Source organism: Acromyrmex echinatior, chromosome 15, assembly GCF_024713525.1.
Source record: "Acromyrmex echinatior isolate Ae372 chromosome 15, ASM2471352v2, whole genome shotgun sequence".
NCBI classification, from domain to species: Eukaryota; Metazoa; Arthropoda; class Insecta; order Hymenoptera; family Formicidae; genus Acromyrmex; species Acromyrmex echinatior.
Genome location: NC_141866.1, coordinates 9,382,671 through 9,404,083, shown reverse-complemented (window position 1 = coordinate 9,404,083; position 21,413 = coordinate 9,382,671). Strand labels below are relative to the sequence as shown.

General features: G+C 31.0%; 1 protein-coding gene across 5 annotated transcripts in view; it reads right to left on the bottom strand.

Moving 5' to 3' along the window:
- Arms (Ankyrin repeat-rich membrane spanning) overlaps positions 1-21,413 on the bottom strand; it is a 39,875-nt gene that overhangs the window by 18,016 nt on the left and 446 nt on the right. For 3 of the 5 annotated variants that reach the window (XM_011055350.2, XM_087413861.1, XM_087413865.1), the window contains exon 2: positions 20,704-20,774. Coding sequence is in view for 2 of the 5 variants with exons in the window: in XM_087413862.1 (XP_087269988.1) it covers positions 12,967-13,116 (150 nt within the window). In the remaining 3 variants the exon portion in view is untranslated. Of the gene's footprint in view, positions 1-2,574; positions 2,741-12,966; positions 13,236-16,588; positions 20,775-21,413 lie in introns of those variants that run through there. The other 2 variants (XM_087413862.1, XM_087413863.1) reach the window with 2 other exon arrangements.

Below are 21,413 nucleotides of genomic sequence, written 5' to 3'. Positions count from 1 at the left end.
ACCGAATTTTAATATTTAAATATATTTTTTATTATGTGAAAATAATTCCTTCCAAAGAAATATGATGAGAAGCAACACAATTCGACTTTACAACAATCAAATGTTTCTTAAAGAAAAAATTTACAACAATCAAATTTCTTAAAGAAAAAAATCTACTATTTTGAGAATAATATATACATCCATTTAATGCAAATAAATATATTAATATTTTACATAAATATATAAATACACTCGTCAACAAATTAATCACAACGTAAATTTATACCAAAATTTTGCTTCAAATAATCGTAACTCCGTGAAAAATGAACGTATTAAAAAGTTTTTTTTTATTTTCAAGGGCAGAGTCCGTACTTTAAGAAAATTTTCATAAATTTTGAATTCACCTTTATTTTCGCCTGTCATTTTTTCTAAAGTAAGGAAGAGTTACATCTTCAAAAAAAATGCATAGTTTGAAACACTCTATGAAGTAAAATGAATTTTTTTCACAAAAATTATTATAATCATCGTAAAGTATGGATTTTTTCTTGTGAATTTAAGAAAAATCAAGATTTGTACGATTTTTTATTGTGGAGATATGTATGAAAATTATCTATGCATTTTTGTTCAATTACTGTCAGTATTAGCATTATCCGATGAAAGGTTGCTAATCGGATTATGTGTGTGTTGGAGGAAACGAGTGAGTGACATTTACACTTTAAAATCTGGTATTCCCGTTTTGTTTCCAAATGATTACAAACACATATTGATGCAAGCTCTAATTGTGGTTATGGTGTTCCCCACCTTATTCAGGCTACGTTTCATTTTACGTATAATGTGCAAGATGTACTTTATCCTTGTTTAACACTCGGCAAAAAACGAAGATAAAATGATACATCATGCGCATTATGCGTGAAATGGAATGTAACCTCGGTGTAGTGCTACTTTGGAAAAACCATCAATGAATCTTCAGGAATTAGAAGATCCAACACACGCGCGCACACACACACACACACACACACACACACACACACACACACACGCGCGCGCGCGCGCGCGCGCGCGCATCAATGTACAGGGTGGGCCATCTATTGGTACGTTTTTAAAAATGCGATCAAATGAGCATACATTGATATTTTTTATTAATTTTTTTTTTGTTGTGAAGCTAAAAGTATCCGCGTCAAGAATGAAAAACGATTTCGTTCATGTGGCTCCCTCTACTGGCCTTACAGTATGCCATTCGGTCACCCCAATTATTAATGACATTTTGGACTACCTCGGCGCCAATTTCACTCAAAACAGTCGTAATATAATGTCATCCACTAACATCCCTTTCTCACGAACTTTCCTCACCAATTTGCGTATAGCTCCTTCGGTGGGTGCTCTATCACGACCCATATTTCTTTTCAAAATTCGTACAGTTTCGGCGACACAGCACTGACTTTGAAAATAAGTTTTTAAAATTTCAAAACGCTCTTCAAGAGAAAACATGTTGTTTCGTGCCGCGGACGGTATGACTAATAAACTGTCAAAATTTCGGGTCTGTAGCTCGTTCGGTGTTGCCATACGACGAAATTCAAAAACGTACCAATAGATGGCCCACCCTGTACAAAATTTGATCAGCAACCTCCCCGTGGTATTGGATAATGTTAGCCGCTGCTAATGATAATTGAATAAAAATGCATAGGTATATAATTTTGATAAGCTCTCTGCAACAAAACATTGTATCAAGTTGATTTTTTTAAAATTTGCAAGAAAAAATCCGTACTTTGCAATGATTATAATATCATTTGCACAAAAAATTCATTTCATCTCACAATCAAACTATGTAATTTTTTAGATATGTAACTCTTCCTTACTTTAGAAAAGATAGCAAGCGGAAATAAACATGAAATTATTTTTTAAAGTACTGACTTTGCCCTTGAAAATGAAAAAAAAAATTTTGAATATGTCCATTTTTCAGATTTTTCAGATTTACGCTTACTTAAAGTTATTAAAATTTTGATATAAATTTATGTTGCGATAATTTTGTGTATGAGTTTAAAATGATTGCGTCTTAAAAAAAAAAAAGATACAATTTATCATTTTTTAGAACGCAGTGTAACACAATTTAATTGATAGATTAGATGAATGTATGATAATACATAATGATTTATAGTTTTTCTTAAAAAACACAATTATAAAAACGCAATGTGAGAAAAAATTAATATGAGAAAAAATTGTGAATGTATGTTTCACTGTTTAAGATGACTAAACGCTTTTTAAAGAAGTATAAATTTATAATTTTAAGATACAGTTATAACTTTTTTACCAAATTATCATACGACTAAAAAACTAAAGACAATTGATTAAACATTGAAATTAATACACAATCAAATTCAAACACGTACAAACATAAATTCCAAAACTGGATAAGTGTACACAATTAAATACAGATTGTGATTAAGTCTATTATTTTGCTATCCTCAGCAAAATCGAAAGATCCAACTCACCACTACCAGTTTCAATCTCTGCCACTGTGAATAGAGTTAAATCCCTCCCCAAGGAACCGCGACCGTAAGATTATTTTAAATCATTGGTATACCGTGAAAAACGGACCCTCGACAAAGTGGTGAGTCGCAGCATTTTTTCCAAATTTCGCGTAGTCATCCAGCTGATTGGATCTCACTGATCGGCGGCCAACGGCTTCACGATGTCTCGCGCGACTTCTTCCTCGTCGTTAGGAGACAATTGCAGAATGTCGACTCAGAACTGTGACCGAGCGAGACACCGACGACGCCAGCAAATCGCTCGAGAACAACGTTTAGTGGATACGTATCACGCGACATTTATATATCGCGGTGGGATCTCTTTAACTTCGTGTACATACACACAGTCTGAATCGCGTAACGGCGCGTGCTGTGTGTCGTCAGCATCGTAAGCTTTTTGGTTCGGAAACTGTTTTCTTTTCGCGGCTGTTTTAATTCAATGTTGAGATTCATAAACTGTTATTATAAGTATTATAAACAGAATGTATGTAATTAATTTGTTATGTTTGTAACAAACGAAAAAATAATATTTTATGAGACAATGAAATATGTTAAGATAATTTTGAAGTCATATAATACTGATTTGATTGTGACGGAAAGCCTTCTAAAAGTATTTCATATACATAAAAGCAAAATTTACAAATATTTTTCATGATTTAATTTTTACTTTACGTAAGGAATGTTAGGAATATTTCGTTACATCTAACGCACAGTGAAAATCAAACTGCAAATTCTTAACTTTTAATACAAAAGTCGAAAAAAATGTGTTTTGCTTGTATGATATGCTTATATTTTATACAGAAAAATAAATGTCACGTAAAGTATATCATTACATTATAATCCATAAAATTGTTCGGAACGGAATTCCGTTCTTGATAAGAGAGAGAAAGAGAGAGAAAAAAAGATATATATATCTATATATATATTTCGAGATAATAGCGAGAGAAATACGGCATGTCAATGACGTCACTAATTCGTGATAACGTTCTACATATGCGGCACTGACATAATTACATCGTAATCTTCCGTGGTTAATCCTCACGGTTGCACATTGTGGATTTGGTGCGGTTTGATTAAGCAATTTATAAACCATGATAAGCGCGTGATAATAAAATTCCGAATTTTATTTTAAGTTCACTAACGTATTTATCTGTTCTTATAGTTATAAGTTCAACTGAAAAAATTGTTTTATCAAGAGAGCATACATAATTGAATCACAAACTCTCGATTTGCCTCGCATGATAACACATTTTGCAGTAATTAAGCGAATTAATCGAACTTTTATTTAGCGTGGGACACGTGCGTGATCTCGGATATTGAAAGTTGCATAATCGCTCTAGCAGTCGTGAGAAACTGATCAAACAACTAACGGAAGCGTAATTGGAGAAATGAGAATTTGATACAATTGCCACGTGGATGGCAAACAATAAATGAAGAATTAATTTATAGGCGAGAAATCACGATACATTACAAAACACAGAGTTAGACATTTAAAACAATTGTACATATGTGTTTTAAAAATACTCATACATCATAAAAATTCAAACAATATTTCAAATAATAATTAGAAACAAAATTTTACAGATTTTTAAATTTTCTAACATTCGATTTAATTTTTCTGATACACTTCATTTTGACTATTTTTTGTTATCATTTCTTAACAAAATGCATTTATAAATGCATTGTTAACAAAAAATATTATGTGTTTTAAAAAGATAGTAATAATGCAAATAAATCCGCGGATTAAAAAAATTAGTTAGAACAAAAAAATTATAAGATGAGATTATAGGATCGAATCTAAATCATTTGCCAAAAAATACTTCTTCGCTTTAAATATATTTGTTTTTAAAGGCACTTGCCACAGTTGATTCTCGCCTTAATCCCGGCCAATTAAAGTTCTCTTGGTAAACTAATTAATTATGTACACGGAACTTTATTGCGCTTCATAAAACGAAATGACGCGATGCCGTTCGGCAGATTAGTGTCTCCATTGCAGCATCGATGCGTAACAAAGCGAGACCGAATTAATAACGTTATCGTTTCTTGCGGGATTATTCGACGATAAGCTATACGCTTTCGCCAAATTAAATTTCGGCCATCTGATTAAACGACGCTAAAGAGGGAAAAAAAATTGATTTCAACGGGTGAGTTGTAATCGATTTTCGCTTTGGAACGATATTCTCAGAAAACAAACTCAATCGAAGAAAGTATTGTTACAAAAGTTCTCTATTTAAAGTTTATTCTAACGCAATCGAAAGGTTCAGTATAACACTGCTCCAACTCACTTCAGTTCAAGAGAACTCTCGAAAGATTATTTTTATCGTTAACAATAACTTTCTCAAGTATTTCAAAAGATTAAGATTATTGTTGTATTAAACGTTTTAATTACATTTGAAGCGTATCATTACATTTCAGATTTTGCCATAAATCTTTAACTCAAAGTGCTGACTAAATGAATGTTGATTAGTAAAAATTCAACATTTGGACATTGAAAAGTCAATTGAAAAAAAGTCACCTCCCATATGACGAACAATGAATGTGATAAGCAACGAAGAATGATCGTAAAATTTACCTTATGATATTTGTGATAGAAAATATTACGTTATAATAAAAATGCTGTTAATATATAGGGTTTAATAATTCTGCTGACAACGCTCGAGCAGGAGGCCTTGAACGGACTAAACTGAGGAAAGTTCTCTACTATTTTGCAATATTTTTCAATAGTTAACAAAATATTAATTACTAAAAAATTGCCGAATATTGGTCTCCAATAACGTTTCCTCAAATACTATCAACTTATATACAAAAAAGCTGCAAGAGATAAAAATTGTTTATTTTTTTCTCATAGAATTCTAAGAATTTTTTTAGAATTTTTTATCAACTTTTTAGTATTGTATTTTTTATACATATTGGCAACTATTTTTATCAATATGAGAAAATACGATAATAAAAAATTCTTAAAAAAATTCTCAGAATTTTATGAGAAAAATAAACAATTTTTGTTTCGCTGTTTTTCTGTAAAGTTGATAGTATTTGAGTACAAAATTATTGAAAATCAATATTCAGCGATTTTTAGTACTTAATATCTTATTAACTATTGCAGAAATTGCAAAATAGTAGAGGATTTTTCGACTCAATTTAGTTCGTTCTACTTGCCCACGAGCGTTGTCAGCAGAATTATCAAATACTCTATATTTTTGGATACTTAAAATTGTAAACATTATTTCTTTATGATATAGTCGAAATATTACACACACACATAAATCTGCAATGTTTAAAATATAAATATCTGATATAATTTTATTGTCACCTTCGTAATTTCATCTTTTTATTGCAATTTATTGCAGGTACAAGTTGATATTATTAATAGCTTTTGTATGAAGATACTCATACTATATCCGTTTATATTATAACATTCTTGTCCCTATCGATACGTCATTACACCTCATGTAAAAGGTAAGCAGACTGACAGCTAGATGTTATTGAAAACCGATGAAGTGTTAATAATTATATGACAAAGATTATGTATATAATGATCTTCTTACCACGTAATTTATCCATTTGCATAACTAATTCATGACATTGTTTCAAACCCATACAAAGTTCTATGTAATAAACATGTACATATGATATTATTTCTAAAAAATTCTACTCCACTGTGTGGATTTTAATAAATTCTAATTGTAATAAAAGAATTAATTCCATTAGAATAATTCTAGAATTATTCAAATCAATAATTAAGAGAGTGCATGTAGTATAAATCCACCAATTGTTCTCGATTTGATACGTACGTATCGCGTTGTTTTTTAATAATAGTTTAAAATTTTTTTGTTACTGAATTATCGCGGATTAAATAAAAAAATTTTAACTGCTCATAATTTAATTAAAAATCATTGTACGGCAATTCAAAAAATAAATTCTTACAGCTGAATCTTTGCTCTATCGAATGGGCAATTTTTTTTAAAAAACATGTACACATAAAATAAACATTACACATTTTTGTTTCGACGAGTAATTAATAATTTTTGAATCACAAATTTCTAAGAAATATTTTTGTAGCTACGTTAAAAAAGAATTTTGCTGTTGGAGGAAGCATCTTCATAGTACATATAATTCTGACAACTCGCAGTTTCAACATCTCCTGCATGATTTACTTCGAGTGCGAAAACATTGAGTTAAAATATCTAATGCTATTTATTCCAAGCCGACCAACGATATAAACATCGACGAAGTAAATATCGATGAAAATAGTATAGAATTCATCGTTCGAAGAGGATTCCGTAAATTTTGCCAATTCGTATGATTCATCTGCGTATGATTTGTTTATTTTGAAAATCTATCTGGTGGATGCAATATTCTCACTATTATCTGAGACACTGAGTCTGCCACGGACTGTCATCATTGTCAGACCGTAACAGACGTCTCTCGACACCGCTTGTTACTCACGTCATTTATCACAAGAGCTATCTCGACTAAATTTTGGCACGCTCGTTGTAGTACAGAATGAAAGAGTTTCATTCATAAAGTTCCGCTCAAATGTTTCCGGAAATTCTAACTAGTTGTGACATTCACCAGTGTTTACGGAAGTCTAAGAGAAAGCTGTGTTTTGCAAAACTTTGCATCTCCGTATGCAAAGTACTTGCAACATTGGATTAGAAAATTAAAGAAAAATTAAAATATCTAAGTATATAAACTTGAATTATTGCGAAGTGATTTTTTTAATATACAAAAATATGAAAATTGATTATCTCGATAAATAAATAGTTTAGGTTACTTTTAGCAAAGACGATATATATCATCCATTCTCTTTATATTATTATTTTGCATTCGATAGTAGATAAAAGATACAAAGACGATAAAACAGATATTATAAAAATGTTACATAAAATGTTAAATGCATACAAATCGCTGTATCGTCTACCTGTTTGCTTCGGCTCCAAAATGATTGAATGACTTGTTGGCAAGTCGAGGAAAGCGACCCATAAGTTCTGCCAGATCTTTGCGGCGATAGCAAGGATGGAAAGGATGCATTTCGCCACCAGTTATTTAACAGATTCGTTCTTTCGTTCGTATACTCCATAGAATGGAGATCGGTGTCAAATTCACTTCAATTAATCGCGTATAATTACGAATAATGAGAAATATTCACGAACGTTGCAGAGCGACGAACTAGTATTTTTTACACGAGCTGCATCCCATTTATGCACGATGAATTCATTCCCATTAACTGTGCTTTTGTTCTTTCACTAATTTTAATCGTTTCGCTTCTTTTGTATGCAGTACACGGTCATGTTCTCGTCCAATCCATCGCAAGTGCTAAAAAAGCAGCTGAAGAGAATGGACTAATTTTTCTAATTAGAGGCACACGTGACGTGTGAATACGAAACGTTTCGAACCGTCTCGATTCAGCACACTCGTTGAATGTAAAATGATCATTTTGTCTATAAGATACCGTTTCGTCACACGAGTTGGCCTGTCTGACTTGTTTATGCGATCCTTTTTCTCTCAAATAGAAGCGACTCGAATCAGGTATGAGCTAAAAACGTTCAATGTGTGTCATTCTCGTTTATCCACGCTAGTACATTTCGCTGGCTAAATTTCCAGGGTATTATGTGCACAAAGAGACACGTCACACTGAAATCCGATCTATCGAGGGCAACATCGGCGTGTTATTAGACGCACTGTGTCGCAACGAAATGAAAAAACCATATCGACTTGCAAGAACACACATCAAAACGTTATGACATGCAGCACGCAGAGATAATTCCTCTACAAGATGTTGTATTATCCCTCCTTAGAATTAACTATTATCTATTAAGCGCGAGAGCCCATTTGATTACACAAGAAACTTGTAAAATAGATAAAATATCTGAATAGAAATATTTGAATTAAGTCGCTTAGTTTTTAAGGACCGCATATTCCTGTCGAATTCGTCGTCACGCGTTGTGAACACATTTCTGTTCTGCATTCTGCCTGATATGGAATTCGGTGATAATATAACTTCCAATCGCGGTATCCGCGTAGCGTCCTCGGGAAGACTCGTCAGCAGACTCGCGAATCATCCAAAAGTCTCGGAAGATTTCATTTGCGTCGCAGATAAGAACTCGTCTTGTTTCTACGTGTCTACGTCAATCTTTCTCTCACTGCGGAGTCCTATCTGCGGAGAATATTCTTCGCAAGGGTCACGGGGATAAACTGTGGAAGCTTTCTCGTTACCCTCTCACACGCAGGGATTTCTCTCGACACGGATAGATTGCACGCGAATATAATTATCACTTGCATACATGAATCACTCGGAAATCTTGAATAATAAACTGGAGCAATTGAGGAAGTAATTATAGCGATCGAAAAATATTTTGGTTGACGGCAAGAAGTTTTGCAATTTCGCGTAAATTAACGCAAAATAAAAGGATAAAACACATCACGAGCGATGAACCACTGCCAAGAAAGATACGAAATTCAAGGCGAACGTTTGTACAACCGATTATCAATATCTCGAAGCCGCGATAAGGCGCAGCCATTTTTTGAGATATATTTTATCTTCAAATAGATGACGACTATAATATAGAAGACTAATCGAAACGTAAAATTACGGTTAATTAATGGTCTTAGAAAGGGCATAAATCTTAGAGAAACGTTAATAAGAACATATGTTTAAAAGAAAAAATAGAGGAATAAAGTTTGAACGATTTTTTCGATCTTATATTATATATATTTTTATATATATTATATATATTATATAATTTTTTAAAACATTTCGATAATTTTCAAAGAATTGCATATTTATATACTAATCCTTAGGAAGCAATAAAATGCTAATTTCTATCCTATTAAAATATTATGATTGTATCTAATAATTTAAAAAAAATAAAACATAATTTTTAAGATTAAAAAAATTTTTTATACGCATTGCCAGCAATGACGATTTCAATGACGGTTTCAAATTACGTGATCTATCAAAATGACAAAGATTAGACTCGCAATAGCTCTTAGACTTGTAATAGCTCTTACCTTGTAATAATTATTATTAATATTGTGGTCAAAAATATTCTTGGCAAGATATTATCAGTAACGGGACGTGAATGCTTCGTGGCGCCACAATAATGAAATATTAAAACTGATTTCGCGCACTATTCGCAATCGAACGATAGATTTATTGGCCTGTGAGATCACAAGCGAAACTTTCTAGTCGATCAACTATTCTTCTTATCAAGCATCTCGTGATGCCGAAGATTGCCAACGAATGGCGCTCAAAATCATCAAACGTATCATTCTTTAGTCTCAGATACTCATCGATCTACGTATACTGTTAGATATCAAAAGAGCAATGGTAGTTCAACTCTTTGAGTTAACAAAATTTTATTTTTTACCTCATAAAGTTACTCGTAATTTAAAAAATTTAAACATTTTATTTTTTTAACTTCCATGTGTACCCAAATCAATCTATTTCTATAGTTAGTTTCAAAATAAACACGTTTATATTAACATATATACTACTTGTATTATAAATAAATAATAAATTAAATTCGAATTAAATTTAATACCTTTTTTAAATTAAATTGTTTTATTCTAAATTTTTTAAATTAATAATTAAATTAATAAATATAATAATTAAATTAATAATTAAGTAGGAGCAACCTATAAAAATAATTAAAAATAACTTAAACTTAGGCATAATTTAAACTGTAAATTTGAAACAGCGTTTTTAACAGAACTTACGAAAGTGAGTGAATGCATAATAATTATCATGACTCAAAACATAAATACATAAACGAAATTTTCTAATTATATTAGTTGATTAATAGCATTAACTTTTATTAATTACGTTCTTTAACGAGATACACAGTTGTGTAATAAATGTTTAAAATTTGTGCGTGAAATAACAGAAAAAGAGAAATTGGCGATGAATATTATAAGATAGTAATTAAGAATTCTGTTTTTTTTATATACTTCTTTCTCATTTCAAAGGAAAATTGAAAATTGAACGAAGGAAAAATTTTCCTTTAAAAAAAAAATTTAATTTAAAAAGTCTACAGAAATTAAAAAAATACTTTGAAATAAATACTACGTAACTTTAAAGAAGTCACAATTTTAGATATTACAGAGAATCATTAATTCTAAAAACATTATCTCTCTGTACTACACAAATGCTGAATCTACAATTAGAAAGAAAATTAAATGTCATTTATTAATAAAGTTGCCATCGTAGTGTCGTGCATTTCGCATTTATCAAAATAATAATTAGCCACAATTACTGAAATGCGACGCAGGTGGAATATTTTGAGATGCAAGTCGCGCCACGACTAATTCTAATTAACTAGAAAATAATTTTTAATTAGAGTAAAGTCGCTCACGCAATGTTTGTCGTCTGAACCGGATATCCTGAATCAAGAACCACAGTTTATTTTGGCGACAAGCATCTAACATCTCTGAAGGATGATATTGAGAACTTTGGCAAGCCTTTAACCATCATCATAAGGAACGGAGGAGACTCATTAATCAGTGTCGCACCCAAAACTCGTGGCGTGCATTGGCAATCTCGAGAGTAAACCAAAAATAAACCTGCGGCTATCTAATTGTGAAGAGGAGACTGATATGCACCATGCAAAAGCTCAAAACATGTGTGATAACGCATTATTTTGAGTAATTAAGTTTTTTTCTGGAAAACTTGATTCTGTGTGCATAATTAATACTGGGGGGGGGGGGGGGAAGGGGGAAACAGCAAATGTACAAAGAGCAATTATTTTTTTCTATTTTCCAAAACTCATCTACAGCAGGAATCTCTAAAACACCCACTTTACTATAGCACGTAATATTTATAGTTAACGCTTATAGTTGCCTCGAGAAATCTAATCCTGGCTATGCGTAAATTACGCTTTGCGTACAATCGCAGCAGTACCTTTATCACGCCACTCTCTGATTTATGGTGAAAGCGCAGAGTATAACGCGTCGTCAGTCTTGATAGAAGGACGCTATTAAGTTTTATGCACAATGAAAAGCACAAAAGGAACAAAGAATAACAGATGAATAATCAATAATTGACGGCATGCACGGAAAGAAAGTTTTGCAGAAATATTTAAAAAATTTAGATAGATATAGATCTGAAAATTTTGTTGAACTATCAAAATAATTTTATAGGATGCAGCTCAAATTAGTCGCTAAAAAATTGTCGAAAAAACTTTTTGCAGCATTGCTCATCGTACTTTCCTATTAATAATTATTTTGACGATTCAACAAGATTATTTCCAGATCTGTATTTAGCTATTATAAATATTTTAGATACTTTAGCAAAATCTTTCTTTCTATAATTTCCAATAAGTTGAAATTTTATCGCTTGTTTTATTCTCTGTTAATACACATAATTTCTCATAGATTGAAATCTTATCGTTTGTATTATTCTTGTTCCTGTTGCCTATGTTTTTTATTGTGAACAAGGCTTTAGGCGAGAAAACCGTATGTTTCGCACTGCTGAAAATGCGTTGCCAAAACGAAAGAACCCTACGTGATTCTACGCGATAATATGAATGACATAGCTTGACCCATTCAGCGATAGAAAATAGAGAATGGACTCACTCGGAAACAATACATGACGCGTTCTGCTGATGAAAGACATACGGTCAGACTATGTAATTTATCTCGGTGCGTAACAACAAATTTTAACAAATGCGCGAGAACACGCGATAATTGAATTCTTCGAAGTAGAAAAGTCGCTCGTTTGTTTCTTTAAACTTCTGGCATGCACTTAAGTTTCCTGTTATATTACGGAGATCAATTATCAATAAGATTTGCACGTACGAAAGAGTTTATCACCTGTTGTATCTACACAGAAAGAACGATTTTGCTGATGCATTTAAAAATTTAGTTAGATACTGATCTTTCAGATTAGAATTTTACTGAACATCAAAATAATTATGTAAGAACATTCAAACTAGTTGCTAGAATGTTGAAACTTTTTGCAGCATTATCGTAATATTTGAACTGAATTATTTTGATAGTCCTACAAAATTATTTTCAGATTTGTATTTAGCTAAATTTTTAGATATTTCTAGATCTTTTCTATCAGCAAAATCGTTCTTTTCATGTACACGTTTAATAGAAAAAAAAATTTTAAGTTACATTTCAATCAGAAAATTTTCTGATTGAAAATAAATAAATCAGGAGATTCTGATCATATCAATCAGAATTCTGATTATTCCAACTAAAATTATAATTCTGATTTATCCATTTTCAGAATTTCAATTAACGCAACTACATGCTTTTTCCAATGTATGCACGCACAAGTTACTGTAGTACTTCGTGTATCTTTACATTAGACATCTAACATATTTTAGAAATAAATGTACAATTGCATCAAATTTCTAAAATGAGGGATACAGTTCTCCTTACGTGACAACAGTCTCTAATGAGATATTTATGAGAAAGCATTAATAATAATAGTGTGTATTTCTCCAAGCAAAGTTACCTCATGGAACCGATGCTCCAGACGATGTACGATGTTTTGAGGCCGTCCTTTCAACAGAGAAAATTGATTTCTGCGACATTCTCCTGTCCCAGTAACGTGTTTGTAGGTCTTGTCACTGAGCACTCTATTCTTCGTTCGCAAATGCGACATTTCGAGGACGATAGTTTCTCGATAAATGATTCGGATTGTTTAAGTAAAAAGATTTATTTATCACTTACAATCGTCCCGGAATCGAATGTTATTTTAAATTTTTACACTTTTTATTCGCGCTGCAAATAAACCATGATTTTGAAATTTTCGGTAGCGAAAGAAGGAGGGGATTCCCATGATTACGTATTTGTGGCATTGTTTCAGATTTGTCACACTTCAAATAATAACGTTGCACCAGACGCGTTCATTTGAGTTAGCTCATAATTGCTTGATTAATAGCACGTTCGATGAAGCGGAATTTAATGTAAAACGTCGCGACTATGTCGTGCCAAGTGCGATTCTTGGAAGATCACTGTGCATTCGCAAGAACACAGGACTAATCATTCGCTGCATTCGTTTCCTTGACTCTCTTCTCAGTAATCTCAAGGCTACAAGGATATCTCGAAGCGTGGTACGTGATATCGTTCTTTGTGTATGTGTCATGACTGTCGCGTTTATGTCGCGTTAAAATTACACACGCGGAAAAAACGATTTTTTGCTGAAGTATCTACAAATTTAGCGAGATAATTTTGTTAAAATATCAAAATTTTTTGCAACATTGCTTTTTATGCTTGAATCCGTCCTACATATTATTTTGATGAATCAACAAAATTATTTTCAGATCTGTATCTAGTTTAAAAATACTTTAGCAAAACCATTCTTTTCATCCGCAAATATCGATCGCGTAAAGCTATAATTGGTAAAAATTTAAAAAACAAGAAACGCATCCTCGAGATTTGTTATAATGACGGTAATCGGAATCATAATGTTAACAGACCATTAATTATCTTGCATATCTCTATTATTTTTAAATCAATTAATTAAAAAGATTTATTTCTTGTCCTTATTTTATCAATAATTTTTATTCTATTACTGTATTGTTAAAACGATCAAATAGATGAAAGACATTTCATTTTGTGTGATAATAGATAAATAAGTCTAGAACATAACTTGGAATTTATCTAGATATTCTTGTGTGAAGTGTTTGGTAATAAAATTTATATTACGTCAGATTAGATGCGTATATCTGTCACCAATTACATCGAGTCCTTCGGAAGAGTCGGGACATACTACACTCTCGTATTTACGCATTATTGTCAATTGCATTCTTGCAAAGATAACGATTGTCACCATGGAGTAGAGTAATAAAACAGAGTGTTACTTTTTACGATTTCCGTCTGTTGCGAAACGAGCAAATAGAATTTTCTCACGTAGCTCAATATAACTTTTGACATTTTACGCAGCACACTTTATCTGAGGGATAAGATCCTGGAACATCTTTAAAACATAAAAATGTCTTCTGGATGTCTTTAGGATTTTCCTTAAAGATCTGTGCTAAGAATGATAACGATCACTTCGACTGTAATAAATATTTCAAATATACATACTTAAAAAATGAGAAATTATCAATCAACGATTTCTGCATTTCTGAAATGATCAATAACACGGACACGATTTCAATAATTCACGATTTGATATTGATGAATTAAAGACGCAATTAAGCGGATGACTCTAAAGTAAAATTATTCGGTCAGAGTAATCAGACCAATCAACGTAATGATCGATTGCACGGAAGGATCGATGCGATCAGCTGATTTACGCACTATAGAGTTCGCGCTTTCACTGACTACTGCACTACCGAAGAAAGATGAAGGTAAATGTGCGTTTGTAAGCATGTTTGCCAACGCTTTTGCACGCGCGGTTTATCTTCTCTTTGATGATTATTTATCATCACAGCCCGACACATATCGTTCCTTTTTAAGTATCTGATAAGCAGTCAAGTTTCTGCATCTGACAATATGTGCAAAATATTTTTTTGGCAAATAATAAGATTTAGATTATATTATTCATTTTATTATGATGTTCTCAAAAATGTTTTTAATATTTTATTTTACTATATTATTGTTTTCAAAATGATAATAAAATAAAATAAATTAAAAAATGTTAATGAAAATAATCTTAAATTCTGATATACATTTTTTTACTATTTCAATTATTTAAGGAGTTTATGTATTATATAATATTATATATAAATATTTGTGTATAAGCTGTGAAATATTTATATTAAATATAAAACAGCATTGACTTGCTAAATTCTTTAAAAATGCAGAAACTAAACGGGATAGCAGAGCGCATACGAAATGAGGTTCGTTATATAGATGATGTCTTTTCATAGCAATGTCACTTGACATTGATTTTATTTAAAAAATTGACAGGTTATTTCATCAAAAACGTTGACATTCCTGTTGGTATGCGTGCCGCGAATTATTTTCGCGCTATGCGGTATCGAGTATTTTGCGAGAAATAAATTGGGCAAATTCAGGCCACATGTCGCGAATATATAGGACGGAAAAACGATCGAACAGTAAGAAGTCCGAAGCACAAATATTAAAACTTACACCGCCGACTTGCAAATAATGTCCTTGTGATAGCGCTAAATGGCTAAATGCGCTACGTATTCGTTAACAGTATGTAACTGTTCTGTACTGTCTATATTTCGTAATAATTGCCATAAAAATTTTTTATTATTTACTTCATTATTTCCTTCTGTAAAGATACCAAAAGATCAATTTTATGAAATACGATTTAATTTTGAAATCTCCACCCAGAAACATTTCATCTTTAGATTAGAATAATATAAAAAATAAAACTGAGAGCTATTAAAATTATGAAAGTATAATTTCAAGACTTATCATCCCACTAGAGAAACACTTTGATAGCAATTTTCGCAAATAAAGAAATCTATCTCTGCTATCTCTGAAAGAACGTTAATTAGGGATTATACATCTAGAGCGATATATTTACAAAGACAATAGCGAGATATCTTCCAGTCATTTTATTGTAACAGCAAATATGGCAAAATGTAAAATTTACCCCTTGTCTAGAAATCACAAAAACGATCGTGAGAACTCCTGCCGTCTAATTTAGTTTAAGGGCGCAGTAGAACAGTCATCATAAACCACGGCAAAGTAGATCGAGGCCAAGGATCGAAGGCTTGGACTTTTAATCATTCGCTAAACGAAGCGATATACGTCACCGTCGTTAGTCACGATTCTTGACGTCACGTAATTTGCAAAAATGTCAGAAATTGTAGGAAGAATCGAAGAGCGTATCGTTAACGAGAATCTTTTCGATGATTATTCATACCCTGATCACTGGAAATTTTCTCGACTCGAAGGATCTTGCATTAATGACACGTTTTATCGCATCTAAATATAGAACCTTTCATACTATGTGCCTTTTTATCAATCATAATTTCATTAACGAAAGGAACACCATTACAATCCTTTTAGAAAGAAATTCACACGGTTGTCACAAAAAACATCATTACACATCGACAAATACGATATTCAAATATCTAATTTATTTATTTATCAATTTTTGTAAATTTTTATTCACTATTTTTCAAATCTTTAATTTATTTATTTATTACCAAATATTTCTTTTTCAGTATTTTATTCACTATTTTTCTCTCTTTCACTATTTTCAATTTGCTCTTCACGTTCTTGAGAAGTATTACCGAGTGAGAAATATAAGCGAACGACGAAAGTATCTTGTACACTGTATGGCGAAATCAGGACGGTTAGGATGAAGAAAACCGCAGATTGATAACGATAGTTCAATCGCGCGGCTGGCTCGCTCGGCGCTCGTACGATGCCGAGCAGCGCAACATCCTTCGCGTACTGCGGTCGAGAGAACAATTGACCGAGGTAACAACACCTGACACTTGCGTGGGCGATCCGTCCACGTGGACGGGGCCGTTCGCCAGGTAGTGCGAAAAAGAAAGAGAGGGGAAACAGACACCGACGTCATGATCGTAGGAGGACGTAGAAGAGCGAACGTCGAGGAAGACGTTGCCCTTCTTTATCTCTATTATAATAAACATCCGGATGCGTTCTTTAGAAGATATCTATACATCTTGATTTATTAATAAATTTTCATATATAATAATTTATTATCTCCACATGAAGCACTCTGCTTCATGTGGAGTGCCATTTTCAAAGAAATAATTTACTAAATATTAAGATAAGATTGCATTTAACATCAACAAAATAAGAATCATTTATTTAACGGTAGATTCGTAACGAGAATGCTAATAATAATATTTACATAGAGATTTGAATACTGGCTCGTATTATTGTCGCACATTTTAATACTATGTATGGCAACTTCGTTTCACATTTTATTTGATAAATATAGAAATCGTGTGTGTACACTGAGAAAAAAATTTTTGGTATTTGTAACTGTAATTGCGTATTACGTATTGCTATAATAATTATTACTGCTATAATAATAATAATAATAACAGTCACTATGTATATAATTCTAGCAACAAATGTATAATGACTATAATTATAGTTATTATAATCATAAAATAGTTGAAATTACCATAAAAATGATTCGAATGATTATAATTTTATAGTTATATTTTGAGATAACCATATTTTTTATTGTTCCAAAATATAAATAAAATTATAGTCACTTGAATCATTTTTATGATAATTTCAATTATTTTATGGTTATAATAATTATAATTATAGTCATTTTAGATTGCCAATCACATAAATTTGTTGCTAGAACTAACACATAGTTACTGTTATTATTATTATAGCAGTAATAATTATAATTATAGTAATATGTAATTATAGTTATAAATACCAAACATTTTTCTCTCAGTGTACGTAACGTATATTGTGTTTTTAATATAAAAATTCTCGTATCAAAATCTGAACATGCAATAAAAACCTAAGCTGTGAAATAATATTTTTTTCAATGCTTTTTTTAATCCACTCTAATAAATCCAACAAAAATTATAAATTATTTAGTATATATTAAATATAATAAAGATATAAATTATGATAAAGATATCGATTAAATTTTTTCATAAACAATATTGTATAAATATTGTATTAATTATAAATTCGATTTCTCTATAACTATTTTGCCCACAAAACATCTTTACAAATCACATTTGGCAGGATCATACTTATCAGAGAAATCTTGTTTGAAAGTTGGTCAAAGTTTTCGAAATGTACCTTATTTATTCCGTTATTCGCATAATGCAGAGAATGAGTAATCGACAACTCAAGAATTGCGCGCCAAATATAAGTACGAACAGCTGATCGCTGAATGGCATCAGCTGTGCCAGACTAAACAAATGTCGATGAACAATGTAGCATCACAAATGTATTTACGGCGAGAATAGATAACGGTACGAGAGATGTAAACGGCTGCTAACAACAATTTACGAGGCGAAATTTCATTATCCGAATAGAAAGAAAAAGAAAAAAGTCAAGAAGAAGATTGATTAAATTATATCGATACAGAACAGCAACAAACTTTTTGCAATCTCTATGTATACGAAAGAAAGAGCCATTAATTAAACCATTAATTAAAACTTATTAATTAATTTTGTTTTAATAATAAAGTTTGATAAAAAACACGAACAATAATTTTTAAATAAAGAAAAAGACAGGTCTGCGAGTCCTACTTGTTTCAGAGAAATGTAATTAAGATAATTATATAAAGATATTACTTGTACCACAATATTATTTACGCAAAACGGCATAATGATACTCGCTATACTACTATATCTAAAGAAGTAGTACACATTGAGAAGACCTCGGTTGATAACAATAGCATCAGCAATATATAAAAAATGTACGATCCAATAAGCTCGACCTATTTACTTCTGACAATAGAGAAAGATATATGCGAAATGTTGTTTTTCTCATCAAATTTTTATTTCACTTTCCCAACCCGGAATTATCAATAAAACACAAGAAATTTGACTCGCTTGCAAAATAGAACTGTGTACTATCAGCTCGGTGTGTTTCACGATTTGTAACACTGTTTTAGAAAATATAATCAATTTCAAAAGTATTTACCAAATTGGGATCTACGGAGTTGAACCACAATCTAGGATCCCATGACATGTTCCATTTTACAGAGATATTCTTATTGTTAGATTCGGATTCTGAGTCGTCTTCGTACATTCTCCTTCGCGACAGACAGTTTTGTATATTACGATTTCGACGAGTAACTAGAGTTGTATGTCATCCGATTTATATTTACATACGATCGCTCACAGGCTTTGTCGTATTCGGCACGCGAGGTTCGCATGAACCAGCGGTTCTCAAGTTACTCCAAGTACTCCAAGTGTGAACGCAACAAACACAACACGGTTGCGTACAATTATGTCACAATAGTAAAAGTAAGACGATTTGTCTCGTCCAAAAATAGTGTCTGCATTCATTTTACTTCATAAAAAAATTCGAATGCAAAATTTTTGATAATATTAACAACCACTGAAACCAATCAGTGAGAAATATTATCTTATTTATTTTTTATTATATATCTTTTATCTAAAAAATATTTATTGCTTCATAATGATACACAATATGTTTTATCTTTAATTAACTCTTATTGCAATAAGCCTTTTAGTTAACAATTCTTTTAGCTAAATTCTGTACTGAGAAAATTTTCTGATTAAAAAATGAATCAGAAGATTCTCATTACATCAATAAAAATTCTGGTTATTTCAACTAAATTATAATAAAACTATAAAAATTCAACCAGAAAAATTCTAATTTGTCGATTTTCAACGTGAATTCCAATTAATTACTAAACTCTTTTTCCAGTGTGTTTCTTTGCATTTGTGTTTTTTTAGACATTACTAAATATTCGAAATTATTAATTCTACGTCTATCTGCACTCGGTAATTTTGCTATAACTAATGAAAACTATCAGTTTTCCTATTAATTCGTGCATAAGAGAAACTATCAGTTCGTGCATAAGACTCTTGTACTTTCCCATCGGTACAAATCAATCAATCGACATGCAGTTTGAGAAAATACTCATATATACAAGTACATATCTACTAACAATCTTTCTCATCGATTTAACGATCATCGATTGGAGCGTAAATACCAATCGCATTATGCAATTTTCTTGGAACTTATCTACATTCTATTTATGCAATCAATGCATCGTACGATGTTTCTACATGGATGAAGCGCAAACATAAATATCAGTATTAATTTTATGCAAGTAGATCAACTATATAATTGTTGAGTGCGATTACATTTTTTAGTCCGGTAATTATTTTTACTGTTAACTATACGATAAATATTAATTAGGAATAATTATATAGTAAATAATCATTAATTGATAACAATTAATTATTATGTCAAATTAACACAATATTTTAATTTATAATAAAGATTCACAATAATTATTATTCAACTTATTGAATTTTTTCTTTTCGCAACTTCTCAAACTTTAAACTAAAAATTTAGAAATGTAATAGCGTTATAAAAATTGACGCTAATAATTGAAGTGTGCAAATTAGATTGTATAGATATAAATAAATCTCTTAAATTAATATTTTTGACAGTGAATTCCAAAAAAGGAATTTTTTGTCGCAAAATTAAAATTCTTAAATTCATTTATGATTATAATTAGTTCCGTTAAAATATGATTTCTTTTCATCTGCACGTAATTGAATTAATTTTAACATTGGTCGAATAAATGAAAAAGATGACTTACCAACTAAATGAAACAGCGTTCTCTCAAAAGGTTCGATGTCGTCATGAATAATAAATAAACCTCTTTCGTGCCTGAAATAATGAAAAGAGATTTAAATAACTGTTCAAAAAGTTGTAATATCTAAAGATTAAACAATAATCATCCTATATTTGCCAACAATTCACAATATTACATTAACAACAAAAGATGAATTTTAATAAATAATTATTTAAATAATATTAATATAATTTCACAAAAGTGTTGTAGCAACATTACTGCAACGTTTGTTATTACAATATTTCTGGAACGTTGCAACGTTGCTGCGATATTACTAGAATTATCTGTGTTGTATAGGTAACATTTATTTACAGAAAATAAATATTTATATCTAAATAAAAAATATAAGAGTTGAGTCAAATTAATGGTCCTTGTACCAAACATAAATATATATATTTACATTTAATAAATATTCAATTAGAACTATTAATTATTTATTATTTAGTACAATCTTCTTTCAGTATAAATAAATCTAATTTACAGATTCCATTGTATTCTCAGAATGAATGCTCAGAATCTCTCTCTCTCTCTCTCTCTCTCTCTCTCTCTCTCTCTCTCTCTCTCTTTTTGTACTCCTCTTTCTCCCCTGTTCTCTTCGCCATTTTTACTATTTCAAAAAGAATTTACGCCTAGTGATGAAATAATTAGCCATTTACTTAAATCTTTATAAGGTA